Source organism: Anoplolepis gracilipes, chromosome 5 (genome assembly GCF_047496725.1).
Source record: "Anoplolepis gracilipes chromosome 5, ASM4749672v1, whole genome shotgun sequence".
Classification (NCBI taxonomy): Eukaryota; Metazoa; Arthropoda; class Insecta; order Hymenoptera; family Formicidae; genus Anoplolepis; species Anoplolepis gracilipes.
Window position 1 is genome coordinate 14,015,733 of NC_132974.1, and position 17,296 is coordinate 14,033,028.

The window sequence follows — 17,296 nt, forward strand, 5'->3', positions numbered from 1 at the left end:
CGTCTTTCGAGGATCAAGGGTGCATTCTACTTCCGAGGAACGACAGATTCAATGCGTCCTCTCTCTTTTTCTCCCTCGGGCTTCTCTCTCTCTCTCTCTCTCTCTTGCACGCTCGCGCGAGTAAGCTTTTATTAACAATAAAAGCAGATCCACACACAGACATCAAAGGATCGCGTCTCTAACGCGGAACAGATACATTGTGATACAACGTTCGAACAGAATCCGCGGAATTTGCTGTCGCCGCGACAGAAAGAATCTCTTCCGCCTCCTTTGAAAAGTGTTTGCCCGTCGCGTGCTTTTCGGCGCCTGCGTTCTCCCTCCCGTCGCCGTCGGAGGGATACGCCAAAGTATTTTAATATCGAGCCTGCCGGCCGTACGTAGAGCTCGCGAGCTTCAGCTAGCATTGTCCAGACGATCTTCCCGCATGTGTGAATGGATAGGAATGCCACTGGGCTTTTGTACGCGGGCCTTTATTGTTCGGCTGTCCGGCGATCAGGGGTTGTCAGGCGACGATACCGCGACGATACCGCGCCGACATCTAGAGGCTGAGACGAAGTCTCGATAGAAAGGAAGAGTATAAATTATCCTTTCCTTCGTAAAGATGCGATGATTGTTTTAATTTTAATTTCTCAAAGATATTCCAGCGAAATCGAATACAGTATAGTCGGCGAAGATTTTTCAGAAAAATTTATTATACCTATCGTTGATTGTGAAAATTTTATTTTATTAGGAAAGTGGTCTTTTCTTTCGCATCTTACGAAATGTCAAAAATCTGTTACCGATACATTACACGTTACAATGAACAGAAACCGGAGACACAATACCTGTTGCCCCCGAGCGTCGCGGTGTTGCGTTTGAGAAACTCTGTCACGAACTGTTGCGCACATAGTTTTATCCATTCACATGCACTGATGCAAATATCATGTGCATACTTCTGAAGGTATGTAGGTTCAAGCTGAGTCTGCATTCTGATTCAGACACTAGAAAAACTCGATAGCGTAGCATGCTCGCGTACAACTTCTTTTGTTTGATCCGGGTATACCCTCGCCGGCGCCGCATCCCTCACCCCTCACCCCTCACCGCGAGTTAGATGTATTCCGAATGTTGTCTTTCATTAAATAAAATTCCGTTCAAGTGGAATAAATGCGTCTCTCAATCATCGATTTGCGATTAGCATTGGAATATACTATTTAAATTAATTTTAAATTAATGTTTATTTCTGCTTAAAAATTTTTTTTTTTTCTTTATATCAATCGATTAAATAATTATCCCATAATCTTCATTCTCTCTTATACATGTCATAAATGTTGGATTTTTGAAAATGAAAATAATTTCATAATTAAATAATATATTAGAGACGAGATAAATATATGAGCACTTTTTTCTATCACTAAACAAAAAATTAGGCAAAGATTTATCTCGCAAGTTGACAAGTTTAAAGTTAAAACTCGGTAGTCGTTCTTTTGTTTCCTATATTTGAAATGCTTCGAGAGATGAGCATACATCATCGACGGATGTACGTACATGGTACATATAAATACGTACGTACATATACGTATATATACGTGTATCGAATCCAGCATAGCATCCTGATCCCCTGCACGATGCGCTTCAAAAACGGCTTGATACCGTTATGCAATACGTTTGCGTAAAGCCTCCGACCTCCGGCTTCCCTTCGTTCCTCCGTTCTCCTTTTGGACACGATCGGCAGATGCTGCGAGAGATTCCACGTCTTTTCTTATTCAACGTGATACCCCCGGTATATATTTCTCTGTCGCTATCGCACACACACACACACACACACACACACACACACACACACACACACACACACAGTGTACCGGCAAAAAGCGCGATGGAGGTAGCTTGGGAAGAACGCAGAAACGCTATCGGTTCCAGTTAAGAAAGGAAGGCTTTTTTTTCTCCGTTCTTTACGTTCGTACGGTAAAGAAATTATACATATACCTATATGATTTTTTGTGGGTGAAAATATCGCTAATTCAACCGAAGGAAACACTACTCGCGCGAAGGAATACCGTCGTAGAGTTTTAAACAGATATTCGGTTGCTTCTTCCTCTCCCATCACGCTCTTAATTAAGCATAATATTAGCCTCCTCGTCGTCGTTCATTTCATCTCGCGGAAATTTGATTCTCCCGTCCGTCCTGAGACCGTTTTCGTTCGCTAACTGTTTAACAATAAGAACGTTGATTCGCAGCTCGGAAATAATTATAAGCGCAACGCGAATCCGAACCGATCGCAACTCTCTCTCTCTCTCTCTCTCTCTCTCTCTCTCTCGGGCTTATTATTTTCCAAACATCTCAATCTATCGAAGCGAGACTTTCTTCCCTGATCTCGCGATATTCTCGCAACATCCGAGAACTGGCGAACGAAGAGTATCCGACGCGCGTGGTCCTTCCCTAATGAAACCTTTCGAGGCAAGGATCAGGCGAGTGGTAAGAGAGACCGTATAAAAGCCCGGATCGTGCAGTCGAGTTCGATAACGAGGCCGGAGAAGGCAGCCGGCTGTGCTTCTTCCAAGTCGCTCCGGGAGGCCGTTAACTTTGCGCGTCTCCGTGCGGAGGAAAGAAAGACGTACGAAAAAGAGAGAAAGAGAAGGAAGGAAGGGGGGGGGGGGTGAAAAAGAAAAGAAAAGAAAAGAACTATCTAAATGCACGCAAAAATGCCATAAGCCAGTGTGTATGCCGTAATAACCGTAGCGACCGTTCGTTCTATCGTCGGCGAGAGCGAGGTTTAGTGGTGTCGGTAGACGGGTGGGTGATTCGCGAATGGAGCAGCACCAAGGGGTAGTTCTTGAAAAGCCAGAGTCGGAGGAAGGGGAGGAGAGTGTTTCACACACGCGCGTTATATTCAATAAAACCCAAATGTACCGCAAGAGACCCTTTTCCGCGCTCCCTCCCCTCAACTCCGTCCCCGTTTTCAGGCTGTTTTTACTCTTGTCACTTTGCCTGTTTCCTTCGCTCTTTTCTTTCCCCTTTACGCTCGCACGTGTAACCCGACGTGCGTTGCAAGACGGGGCGCGGGTCATCATTCGTCGAAGTTTACTCCGCCGAAGCGACAAAATTCACCCTTCTCTGCAGCAATGTATAAGATACCTAACCTGAGTTTCTTTTCTTTCCGTTCTCTCTGCCGGTGTCAGAGAGCCGCGTTCTATAAAAGTCACCCGCGGGTATAAAGATAATTCCCGTCACGAACGTTAAAGCGACACTTTTCATTTTTGATGCTAATTAATTTTCAGCTTTATTTTAATTATGGATATGCCGAGTGAGACGAATGCTTTTAAAGGTGAAAAAAAAAAAGTCTCTTATAAACGAAATTTACGAGATTTTATTTTAAATTAATCAAAACTCGCGTATTGTTGAAAGTTTTCCTTTTAGAAATCACCCGCGTATGCTTGGTGATTTCTAAAAGGAGATTGCGATAATAAAACACGAAATTTTTCCTGCTAGCTATGTAGAATCAGCTGTCTGTGTACCGTTGATGACAATTTTTATTGTGAAATTTTCATACCGTTATGTTTTTTCTATTATTTTGACATCGAGAGTCAACAAACATCACTCATATTGAAAAATATCGAACTGTATGCACTTAGTGTACGATAAGAGAAAAACAATATTCTATGTCACGCGCTCCATAAATTTGATTCTGTGAATGGCGCCTTTACGCTTAAACGCATTAATAAAAAAACATTCGGTTCTTTATACGGATTGTTCTAAAAAGCGTACGCGATTTTCTCTGCTAAAATTTCAATTTATTAATGATATATTTTGAAAATACATCATCCATTAGTTGCTGCCATGACATACCCTGGTCGAATTATTTTTGTGCTCTATCTACGTTCTTGATTCGAAAAATGTTCAAAAAATCAGATCTTTATCGAGAAACCATCGTGTTATCGGCGTTGACGGCTCAATGAAGAGAGGAAGAGGGAGAAGGAGAAAGAGAAAGAGAAAGAGAAAGAGAAAGAGAAAGAGAGAGCGAGAGCGAGAGCGATAAGGTACGTGAAACTCTATGGAGCGGGGATGTTATTGGGTAGCGGCCACTTAATATGCAAATGCACCGTAGAGGCAGACAAGCCGGCAGGCACGGAAGCAGGCTGTGTTGTCTCTCTCGCTCGTTTCCGAACCGGACGCAGACAGCAGGCAACACAACATGCAACCAAAAAAATACTTTAATTTATATTTACATTTAAAATTATTCCAGCCTGACAGGCGCCGCTACCTTACGTTACGTTTACCCTCTTCTCCCCATCTCTTTCTTTCCCTTATCCTCCCTCTTCCTCCCTATATCTTACCGATAAAACGACATCTTATTCTCTCTTATTTTAATCGTATTCGGTTGGACGTCTTTCTTTTACAAGAAAATAAATTATTTTAGTCGGGATATATGTATAAATATAATCTCGATATCTTTCTCAAAGGTTTTTTTTTCTCTTTTTTTTTTAATCTCTTCAACGATCTTTCAAATGGCGCATCTCGAAAATAGGGACACGTTGAACACGTGGAAGCGTGCTTGCGAATCAGTATAATTTATAGATACGCACCCTTCGAGCCCCCTAATCGCGTTATCATTTTGATGACGCCCGAATATTCGACATCTTTCACCCTATTTTGCCGTTTCGCAGCCCTCGCTCTCGCTGCGTCATGTGGTGGTTGTTTGCTATAAACAGAGAGGAGTACGTCCGGGAGCTTTGGCAATCGTGCTTTTTGCACGGCGCTGAGGATTTACCCGCATCACGCATTACGAGACGCGATATCGCGATACACACGCGCCGTAATACCATGGGATCCACTCGATGTCTATTGGCGATGACGTCTATTAAGTATTAAGCAGCCACTTTAGCACAATCGCGAATGAGGGAGAGAAGCATATGCACAAATCTACTTTCTTTTCTGTTGCCATTTACAGCATCTGTCATTCAAATTAGGAAAGAGAAAGATGTGCCTATATGACATGTTTATATGTATATTGTACGCACAAACATTCAATATTTAAAAATTACTAAAATATAAAGAAATATTATATATATATATATAAAAATATCAAAATCTTTTATGTCTTAAAATCATGCTTTTCGATCTTTATGTATACTTTTTCTTCTTAAAACCTATTGATTCCATTGTTATTCATTCTTAATCGGATAAAAAATAAATAACTTGACAATGACTTGAAGAAATTATAATTTTATCAAAAATTACAAGAGTCGTTAAAAAAAAGATGATTTTATCCAAACTTATTATTAATTATATATATTTGTAAAATTCTCAGCAATTCTCATTTTGTGATATTTTGCAAGTGCATTTTCTCCCCTTAACCCCCTTTTCCTTAAACAGTTTATTATATTTAATTGGCATATTCAAAATGTGGCCGTCAAATGTAATGATAAGGGAAAATAAATACGAAAACGTTCCACGATGTATCCATCACGTGATGCAGCGAAAATTTCACGACTTCAATCTCAAGTCCGACATTGCCGTTCGTCGTAGCGGGTATCGCATCCCGGAAGTCGACGAATGTTCGGCGAATTGGCTCGCGAAGGAAATCGCGATGTTGGGCGGTGGGTACGGAGTGCTTGCTCTTCCGCAGGAAACGATTTCACTCAGACCATAGAGGGAAAGTTCAACACGGAAGGATGCACTCGGTGCCGTGTCGTGTCGTCTCGTCTCTTTCCACCCTTATGCACCCTTCGCTCCTCGCGTCGCGCAACATCCTTCCTTGTACTCGTCTCTGTTTCCGCTTCTCTGGTCCCTGCTTTGGCCACCCCCTCCTTCCGCCTTCCGCCTTCCGCCTTCCGTCGACGCCCGTTCTCGGGATGTTTGAACCGCGGTGCGGCGGGCGAGAAAAGAGGGTGTGCGCCGCATGCCCGAAGGGGTTGGCGGGATTACCAACACACCGCAACATATGGTTGAGGTTCTGAGTTGCCAATCGCTTCGAAACAGTCGTATAGTTTGCTGGGGCCTTTCAGTCGCTATCAATCTACGGGGTGTATTATTCGATACGCACCATCAGATTTTTTTCAACGCTTTTTAGATTTGTGTTTGTTTGAAATGACTAGCGTATGTACATTATCGATTCAACTCGGTCTGTAATTTTCCGTAATTTTTGTTTCAATAAAACTATTTATAGAAAAGCTACACGTGCGAATATAAAGAAAATTATTGAGATTACGGACGTATATAATTAAATGAATTGAATTTAATGTTTTTATGTCTTACTTGAAATGATATATTATTGACAGACGCTATTCATTTATAATAATTTGTTTCCCTTTATATTTTATCATTCAATTATGTCTTTTAATCAGAGAGATAAAGTTTTGTATAAACAATTAACTTTACAAAGTTAAGACGATTGTAAACATAAAACTATAATTATATCAAAAGAGATTGATTTATTTATTAATATACAAGTAATTATAAACTTTTTTGCGAGTCTTTACAATTTCTTAATTATGAATAAAAATTAGATAATTTGTTAATGAGTTTGTTTGAATAAAGTGGTTTCTCGCCTCTTTACGATGAAATCTCATCCAGTTGTCGGAAGGGCGGTATAACTACGCTTCGCCGATGGCGGCAGTCTGCAATAATGGTTTTCCCAGCGAAGGACGCTCATTTAAATGAGAGTAACCGCTAAATTTCGCCTCGATTAACCCTCAAAAATTCAAGCGCACGACTCTCCCTTTGCGGGGAAAGGGTTAGGTTGTTACCAATCTGAATATTTATAAGGTAAGGAGGCCTCGCGAACTTGCCGAGTAGCTTCCAGCAGATATCGCTAGTTTGGTCGTCGTTCTCTCTCTCTCTCTCTCTCTCTCTCTTTGAATATATTATTGGAATTTGAGTAGCTCACTGTTTTCATCGAACGGCATGTATTTGCTATCGCGAGTGAAACCGCGAACGCAATAATAAATGTGAAACGAATACAGAGAGAGAGAGAGAGATAAATCTAATCAAACATATAGTGATCCGTTGAAAATGTCATCATTACGGTTTTCCATTCCTTCTTCCATTTTTTTATTTGGAATTCCATATACGGTATTTGAAATTTAGCCATAACATCTGAAAGTTGAGAAATTTGCTCGAGTGAACAAGGAAATCAATCCTCGTTATTCTACACGTTGTCGCATCACTTAATTTTATTCCGCTCGCGTGTATCCTCTATCGATGTGTGCGCATGATCGTTTGGATCATATTTTTCTCGATCCGTTGCACATATTTTTGCATAAAAAAAAAAAATCATCGGTCGGCGGTATATATTCCAATCCGCATAAAGCAATGCCATCGTCCGGATATTTATCACGAAATTCGTAAAAAAAAAAAAAAAAAAAAAAAAAGAGAGGTGGGAGATGCAATTTTAAATAGTAGCAATTATCGAGTGCATTCCGGCGTGCAACGTATGCGCATACGCGTAACAGACCGTTACAAATATCGTTCGACGGCACGAGAGGGGCGGCATGAAGAGGGAAGTAAACAAAAATATACACTTGTACTCGCACGTGTAACAGATTGTGTCGGCCAAAATATTGAATTGATACCGGAATTGCGTTAATTGTGCGCATTTACGCGAAATAAATCATGGATCTGGCATCCTGGCGGCACGTAGCAAAATGCAAATGTATGTACGTGAGGGCGTGCCGTGTATCGCGCTAATTATTTCCGGAAATTTACCAATCCTCTTTGACGGTGACGGATTGTTTTCAATTTTCTGACTTTAACGCGTCATCTTTCTCTCGTCTCTAGTCTTTCGTCGCGCCTGCGCCTCTTTCAGCTCTGTTACCAAATTATATTTGCGTGCCTCGAATTTGACGAAACGTATCTCTTTAATCGACAACAACGTTACAGGCAACAAAGTGGCTTTTACAAAATATATCAATATTTTATGTTTGAAGAATTATTTCTTTTTTTTCCCGAATTTTTATTCCCTTTATCTCAAACCTTTATCACGGCCGTTTTCCCGTGATAATCATGGATAACCGAGAAATTCAGCAAGACAGACGATGTCTGACGAAAGCACGCGATCTCTACTTGGACGAGCGCGAGTCTCGTCGCGTCTCTCCTCGTGCCTCTCGTGCGTTCACCTTAAATTACGATACGGCAGTCTGTCCCCCCTCCCCTCCCCACCCCTCCCCTCCTCCTCTCTCTCATCGGATTAGGCATCGGGTAACCGATTGTAAATACGGGGGAGCCAGGACGCGGAAAAGGGGAATTGAAGTTTGCCGAGGTTGTAAGAGGAGACGCTGGTAAATATCTTTCTGCCTTCCTTCTACGGTTCCTTTCAACGCAGTCACCGGTCGACCCAATCGACGTCGTCGTTCCTAGGAACCGATCCGATCCGTTGAGTCGCAAACACGCCCGCGTTTCGAGAACGTAGCGTCTTAGCATCGATGATTCTCCCCTGTGTTTCTCGAGATGCTTAATTTAATAAGACGACTGTATTTTTCTTCATTCACGCACTATCGAACATTACGAGATGTCGCTGTGGAGGTCTCCGCACAGGTTGGCAAAAGCATCTCGCTAATAATTTGCAATATTTTCTTTTTCGCACTAAAATCATCGTCAATTAATTGACGATAAAAAAGTATTTTGCTGGCCGTTTTTACTTTTTGAAATTGATAACCTATTTCTTGTGTAAAACATAAGATTCCGAAATTTTATACATCTTTTACACGAGAAATAGGATATTAATCTCCAAAAAATAAAAACGCTCGTCACTTTTTAGTGTTGAAAAAATGAATTCTTCCGAGAATAATTTCTACGACGCGACTATTGAATAACTCGTGCTGCATCAAAGTCTCGCTACATTAGATTAGTTTATTCTCGTATTATTAGAATAATCTACCTAGCGTTGTACGATGACATGTATCACGACACGTTATGTGCATATGAGACAGATTGCGCTTATCGAATTCATTATTCTAAATCCTTTTGCGGCATTTTCTGAAACGCGAAAACTCTTTCTTTGCCGCGAAGAATTAAATTGCCATCTCTGACAACACGAAGCAAATCCGTGAGCGCAAAGCGTGGAATCGTCGGGCGAAGACATCGCCAACTGGTGACTGGCGAAAAGTAGCCGGATTGTAGAGGAATTGCCGAGAGTTGGCGGCATATCGTCGTACGTTTCTCGAATGGCTGCTTCGGTTGCTTTCTCGTAAGACGATTACGTGAAAGGAAAGGAAGAAAAGAAAAAGAAAAAAAAAAAGAAAAAAAAAAAAAAAGAATTGAAAATGTCAAGTTGAAAAGTGGAGCTCCGTGACCGGTACGAGCGGACGGTGGAGGGTTAGAAGAGCATATTGAAAGAGGCATATAAAAGGAGTACGAGTACCCAAGAAGGAAAAATCCCCGCGGGCGGAGACGAGGGTGGAAGGCAGGAGGGAACGGAGCATCCTCGAAGAGACAAAACGAGTTGGAGCCGTTGAAGATTCGCCCCCGTCGTTGCTCCTCTCCTTTTCCATGCCGCGACTCCGCGCGCGTCAGCCGTTTCTTCATTTTCATTACCTCCTGGTTGTACCAGCTCGCGGACGGGGGCTCGCCCTTCGTCTTTATTCCCTCTCCCCCGTTCCCCGTTCCCCGTTCCGTCTCTCGGCGAGGAGGACACGAAAACAAGTCGGAGACTTGGCGGAAGTGGAGAAAGAGAAACGGCCTGCCTACGTGACGGCACCGCACTCTTTGGTACCGACATCGCGGTTTGCCTTTTACATTATATTTATTTTACTTCATTTTGCGCGGGATAAATGTCTTCGGGGCTTTGCCAGTCGGTTAGGAAAATACTTTCATAATGTCCTCCTGTGTCGACCTCCCCGTCTTGTCTCGCTTCGCTTTGCCGCGAGCCTTTAGTTTCTTTCTTCGCTCGCGCACGCGGAACAGAGGAATAAAATAACCCCTATCTGTGCGTTTGTTACGTCTACCGAGAGGAACTAATATTGTGGATCTCCTCGCGGCTCAAAGCAAGTGGATATTCGGGTGTAACGCGTTGCGTCGATGTTATTAGCTGATAAAAAGGCAATCTCGAGAGACGGACTCGCATTTTTTTTTTTTTTTTTATTTCTGATTGTATGAAATCGGAATCTTTGAGAAAATATATAGTTTGAAAGAATGAATCTCTCACTAGTCTAAACTTAATTACGGAACTTGGCTTATAAACCGTCACGAAACTCTCCAAAGACACGCGAGCTCTCGATCTTCCGAGAGCTGATTGTTTCTTAATCTTCCTTCTTTCGAAGGTGAACGAAGAAGGAAAACACGGTTGACTTTGGCGGAACACCAAATCGTTTTCACGCTGGTAATTCGAGAGGAAGGTTTGGACGGCGCGTCGTCGAGAATGGACTGATTGCGAGTCACGAGGGAGAAAGGAGTGCTCTTCCCTCCAAGTTTAACGAGGTTACCGGTCAAATCGGTGAAATGGTCCCAATATGACTTCTATTCCGATCTTTCTCTTACCCAATCTTACGCAATCAAGAATGAATCTTATTTCTCAAAAAGTTTGTTTTAGCAGTTTCAAGTTCTTTTTAAACGATACTAGTACGAACAAACGCGTCGTCGATTTAGCGTCATGTTTTCGTATTTAAAAAAAAAAATGCAAATGTCGTTCTACAAAGCAAATTGTTGAGAATCATTAGTAAGAAAATAAAATAATATCGATGGTTTTTTTCTCTTCTGATGGTGAAAATGATAATTTAAAAATTTTTTGCTGAAAATTTATATGCATCAACGTTGCTGCATAATCAAAAATTTACGTAGTACCAAACTCAACCATTTAAAAAGCAAGGGAAATTAATGTTTATAATGTTTTATTGATGTTATGATAACATTATCGATAAAATAACATTTCCATACAATTTATGCAACGTCGGCTTTATCCGGGATTTTCGTGTACTCAATTTTATTAATTGCATACGGTTATTAGCACGAATTAGCGTTTCGTGCATACAATCCCGGTTCCATGTGTTAACTTTTTCTTCCTATCGTGTCGTCGTTAACGTTTGTCCGTGTTGTGTTGTGTTGTGTGGGACTCTTTTAATCAAATGGGACATATGTATATAGGACTCTTTTAATCAAATTGATGACAGGATATTCAATTTCACAAGATTACACATTAATGAAAATATTTAGGATGCTGTGTCCAATTATGTTATAATTTTGACAGGTATTTATGCAAAAATATGTGCATATCAGCACGTATCGAAAAAAAAGTCAGGCAAGCTCACACAATTTTTTTTCCGCCTTAAAATATTAATTCAGCTCTACTCGCTTAAATATAAAAAAAATATTTTCCACCCTATCCATTCTTCCGGGAAAATAATCCAGTTATTCTGTTTTACAAGTTTGCATCATTATCGTAAATTATACCACTTGATGCTCTGATATCTCGTTGAGAAATCTGAACGCACGCTATTAGTAAATTACTATCGACGCGATAAAATATTGCACGCGAGAAAGAACAACCTAACCACTCGTTACGTATCCTTATTATCATTATTATCACTTTTAAATTTTTTCTCCCGAATCCCGTGAAAGGGATAATCGCGAAACTGTCCATAACGCACGATTTTTCGGGATGACACGGATATCGAAGTAAATTAATACTTGTCCGCTACCGACGCTACGTACAGTCTCGTTAATTAAGCCGTGCAGAGGTTACAATGACGTATCGGAGATATGCAGCGTTTGAACTTTGATGAGAACGATGTCCGTATAGGGGTGGTTAATGCGGTGACACGCACTGGGACACCCCAGGAGGGAGTGGCCGAGCCCGGCCATCCTGGTCACTGCTCAGTCGATAATTACTTACCCCCGGCTTAATGCGGGGAGCTCATCAAACTGTGTGTGAAATATCGTTTTCGCGCGCGTATATGCGCGTATATGCGCGTATATGCGCGTATATGCGCGTATATGCGCGTACATGCGCGTATATGCGCGTCCGTGTCGTAACGGCGACGTAACGACGAGATACATATTACGAGGCTCGCAGCCAAAATGCATCATGCTCGACGTCCGATATTAACTTAAGTCATTAATGTCGAAAGCGTCGTGTTCCGCTGAAACTTTGCGTAACCGTAGCCGTGTCATCAACTTTCGACATATCGACTTTTTTTTCTTTCTTTAGCGACGGAGAGAAAAGTATTCCCTTTCTTCTCTATACACGCGACATATGTGTTTATATACTGTATTATGTATCGTTTAAATTCAATATACACCTATATCTCAATAATATCTAATTGGTCATTTAATTTCATCGTACTGTGTGTATGTTTGTTTCAGATGACGATTACTCATCTTCCCACGTAATTTCTACTGTCACAAGTGAGTAAGCACACGTAACATTTTTTTGTTTTTTTTTGTTTTTTTTTTTTTTTTTTTTTTTTCTTTTTACACCTACGTAGATAAGACTCCATTGTTAGAGGTAATCATGTATCGTGAAAAATTATACACCTGGAGGAATATTGTACATATAATATTGCGAAATTGTTACAAATGTAATTTAATCGAAAAATTATCGCCTACTTTTAAGTATCCTTTAACCTAACGACACATTACACTTTTTTTCAAATTTTTTACTCGTTTACGTGATTAAATTAGGCCGAAGGAAGAAAAAGAAATTTTCGAAAATAATCTTGCACGAAACGCAAGAAGATAGAATCAAATAGCGGGGCGATAGCTACGTATAGTAGACGGAATTTTATTTACCGAGAACGGCCGAGAAATAGCGGGGATTGCATCTCCTACCACTGTCTCGCAATGAGAAAGGACAGAAAGCTACGACCTGCACAACCTTTTTCAATTACAGGCATGAGATTGTGTCGCGATGTGGTATATCGGGAGGGGAAGGAGTTCGACCTGCCAGACCGTCCCCGACTTTAAAAAGTAGCGGTGGAAATAATTAAAAAATCGCAAAATTAAAAATCTATCCGGCCCAACACATTTCGCGGCGACGTTACGGCAATTCTCTCACAATATTTCCCACCCTTTCTGCTTCTCAGCCTATTATATTACGATGCATTAAGTACGATGAAAGAATCCATCTGCCAAATCTATCGCCAAGTCTCGCGCGATAGTTTCTATCTTTTATTAATAATTTAACTGCGCAGCTCTTGCCATCGATGAATCTAATGTTTAAAAAAAAATGTAACATTATATTTAATGTTTTTCCTTTTATTTTATTTAATTTAATTTTAACATTCTTTATCGATAAAGACTCGAGCATCTTGTGAAAGTAATCGCGTGCAAGTACAGATGGTGGGACGAGTTTCGAATCATTATCTCTTAAAGTATTAGCGACAATAAATTGGTCCTCGATCAATCTGCTTATGTAAATTGTAACGATGCGAGTTGGATTATCTGCTATTTTCACCTCTTTTAAAGAAGATGTAAAGTTGATGGTATTTGACATTATTTAACGTTCAACGATCCCTTGTAAATTCGAATTTAGAATCCAAATTTGATGTGAAACGAATTTCACAGAAATGAAATGGACCGTTAAGCGGTAGTAGCGCGATAAAATGAATTTTGGCATGCTCCTGCGCGATCGCTTCGATTCCTATTCAAGGGGTCCTTATTCTCCCTCAGGAACGTAGAATCGTCTGCGTGGTCTCTGGAAGTCGGCAAAGTTTTATTGGTCGAAGCTGCGTACGTGATCGGAATAGAAATCGCTGCACTTCGATCGCGTTCGCGGATCACTTTACGGGTGTGTAAAAGCGACGATATAATGTAAAGCCCTTCTTGAACAAATTAAATGCCTTTGCAGACGCGTCCCGGAAAGAAATTCACATTTTCAAAGTGAAACAAATTTTAAAAAATATCAATTTCTTTTGAAACACTCCTCAAGATAATACTTCTTTATTAGGCCAGACTGTAATACTCTGCACAATTTTTTTAAATTTATTTCTCAAATCTTGTCAAGACTTGCATCTTTGAGGTTTCACGCATAATTATATTTTTTTCTTTGCGCTCGATATATTCTTATAAATCACAATTAAATTTTCTGTAGCACACAAACATATATAAAAAAAATTACAACGATTCAATTTCTAATTATACGCTATACATAGTATGAAAATTGCAACGCAAAGAACGGACTTTTATCATATCGTGTGATACGTTAATTATCTGATATTGTTAATTTGATTTCTTTATACTTTAATTTTTAAACAATTTTTTTTTTTTTTTTTTTTTTTTTTGTTATCAACTAATATAACTATCGGTATATATTTGAAAATGATCAAAATTCGAGAGTAAGTTTGTGGAAAATATCCACCTCAACGCGCTCGCTGCTTTCTTCAACAGCAAACATGTCGCAATAAATTTTCCGATATTGTCAGGGGTGTGCTCGAGTTACGTACAACCGGTCGTAATTTCAATTAGTAAACACAATTACTGGCCAATTACCGAGGAGTCGTCTGGCCAGCCGGTGGCCACGGAGCCTTGATTGGTTGACTTCATCTTCTCTCTACGATGCATTTTGTTACAATATGCGTTCAAGGGACAGCCAAAATATCGCTTCTTATCGCATCGAAAGTATCTCATTGCCGATTTTTCTGCAAAGCACATTTTTGATCCTACAACGAATAAAAGAGTAGAATTTTAGAATAAAGGGGAAATATATTTTTCTTAAGAATAATATAGATTTGATGTAGATATGAGTATAATATATTCATCAATCTTAAAACCTCTCAATATTTTCTCGTCGACAAAAGGCGGGTTTCTCTGGAAACATTTTTTCATCTGCAAATAGTTTTAAATTATTATTTTCACTCGACAAATATTGTATAAATTGTAGTAAATTGATACATTGGAAGAATTATAAGTAACAATCACGCGTGCATATATGAAAAAATTGAGCCTTAAATTATAGTTAATTTAATGATATCACAAATATGAATTATTCGAAAATTAACGTTAGCCGCTTTATTAACTCCGGTAGAGGTATAAATTCGCTCCACTCACAATGTTCACAAAGGTGAAGAACCTAATAGACGTCTCGTATAACGTATTGCATATTGAGCACAATAGAGTTGAGAGTTAGGTGCGCGCGATTATCCGCGCGATAGAGATAGAAACGAGACGAAGATGAAATGCTCGCGTTCGGAGGGGGAGGAAAAAAAAAAAGAATAAGTAGAAACGAGTTCCGGCCGTATTAATGCGCTCGTAACACGATATCAGCTGCTATCTCGCGCGTGTCTTATCCAGAGATTTAATTGCACGTTTAATTTATTCCAGAAGAGCTGCTTTTGTTCCGTAATCGAGCGAGCGCGCGAGACGATCGCGGAAAACGGAAGATTACTCGACTCCCTTGCATCCCTGTAACCTGTAACGAAGCGACGACGAGTATTGCGTAAGCAGGCCCCCCCTTTCCCTCCTGCCCCTCGATTTTGTCGACCCCTTGAAATCGAAGAAGGCCGTAAGATTCTGTAACGGTGGCCGTTGCCCCTCCTTCGCCGAGATGCGTGCTTCGTTCACGGCTCGCTTTATTACACCGCTTTTCTCTGCTCCTTCTCTCTAGCTCCTCTTCTATCCACCCTGCTACCGCGCAACCCTGCTGTCGTCTCCCTCTCGTCTTCCCTGCTTTTCTTCCGCTGCGCTGTATCTCAAATCAATCGACACTTTTATGCAATATCGTCTTTCTAACGCGTAACGCGTAACGCCGCCGCCTTCAAATTCCACCATCCTTTCATCTTTCTCGGGAAAAAACGTGAGAGAGCGACTCCTGTCGCAGTCCTGTCTGCTTAACGATCTCATATAGAAACTTTAATTGTATCTCTAAATAATTGATTTCTACGCGTGTCTAGAATAAGGATTTTTTTTTTTCGTAAAGAAAGTGGAATGGGTATGTATTTTTTTCCTTTGCACGTCGCGGCAATCACGAAAAATAATCCCTATATACGCATTTGTTATTCGCGTTACTCTTGAAATTATATTTATTCTCACGCATTTATATACCATCGTCTGTTTGACATCCACGTACATACATACACCCTGTCAACGGAAGAGTTTGCTTATCGGCCGGATATTAGGCAGACCGTGACATCCGGTTGTTGCAGCGTTTTATACATCGCCCACGCGAATAGTGTCGAATTTTGCGTTTTGATCGAAGGGGCGCTCACCCCACCCGGGATGGTGCGATTCTCCTCGGTTAAGGGCGGAAAGGTCTTGGCAATTAATTTTCACGGCGTTTCAGTTTACACGCCTGCTCTCCCTCATTACCCTCTTCCTCCCCATGTTGCGCCCTCGGCGCTCCTTTCTTCTTTCATTATCTTGACGGAATTATAAATGCGTATAGAGACCTGTGAATTGTGTTTGACGTCAATCAAATGACACATTTTCCTCGGTGCTGGATAAATACAAACTTTTTTTTTTAAATATCAACAAACGCACGAGATGTTCAATGTCTCAAATTGCAAACAACGAATCGTATAATGCGATGTAACCAGACAATTACAAGTGCGCAGAGATGAAGAAAAGTAGGATGTCGTTATTGCGATATTGCATCATGATGTGCGATGGTTTTTAGACTCGCATGGCGCTCGGTTCGAGTATTAATAGCCGTGATTAATATGCGTCGCCTTGCTTGTGCCAGGACACGCGAGACCAACCCCCCCCCCCTCCCCCCGTCCGTAGTTTTCCGCGCCGAAGCGAATTCAACGTCCCTCACGTCGCTACTTGATAGTCGAATTCCATTTCACGTTCATTAAACGCGTATTTGTGTATTTCCACCGTCGCTACTTCTGCCGCGTGTCTCTTGTGATATGTTACTAATTATGCACGGTTGGTCGCCGATACGTCAGCCAATAGAGGAAAAGCCCGGGATTCGCGTTGCATCAGATTTTATACACGAAATGCTATTAACCATATTTGTAGTGCGTTTACATTTCTCGTTATTCGTAGAAATTAAATTTTAAAAAAGATCAAAAAGAGGACGTGACATCGAAACATTCGTGTCAGAGAATACGCAAAGGTTCTCTCCCACGCATTTCCCACCACTTTTGTTTTATTATTAATTAACACCCGAAGCTGTTTGGCCCATAACGCCAGCTATTTAATAACAATTATTATCCTGATAATCCTCGTAAACTTCGTTGCGGCGACGAAGAAAGAGCAGAGAGATGCGAGGGGGTTGGAAAAAGTTGGCAAGGGGTGGTTAGGCGTTACGAGGATTTACGAGCGGTCCTATTTCATGCGTCTAACCAGCTGCGGGGACTCGCTACTAGCGAGGTCAGCGAATGTAGAGGGGAACTAAGGGGAACGAAGGGGGATGGAAGGCACGAGGTTAGAATCGGGGAGTGCACGA

At 40.9% G+C, this 17,296-nt stretch overlaps 1 protein-coding gene across 7 annotated transcripts in view; it reads left to right on the forward strand.

The window, feature by feature from the left end:
* The window catches only part of LOC140666217 (uncharacterized), a 191,181-nt gene that overhangs the window by 162,394 nt on the left and 11,491 nt on the right, over positions 1–17,296 (forward strand). For 6 of the 7 annotated variants that reach the window (XM_072893147.1, XM_072893146.1, XM_072893145.1 and 3 more), the window contains one exon: positions 12,274–12,315. In XM_072893147.1, coding sequence (XP_072749248.1) covers positions 12,274–12,315 — 42 coding nt within the window. Of the gene's footprint in view, positions 1–12,273; positions 16,602–17,296 lie in introns of those variants that run through there. The other variant, XM_072893149.1, reaches the window with a different exon arrangement.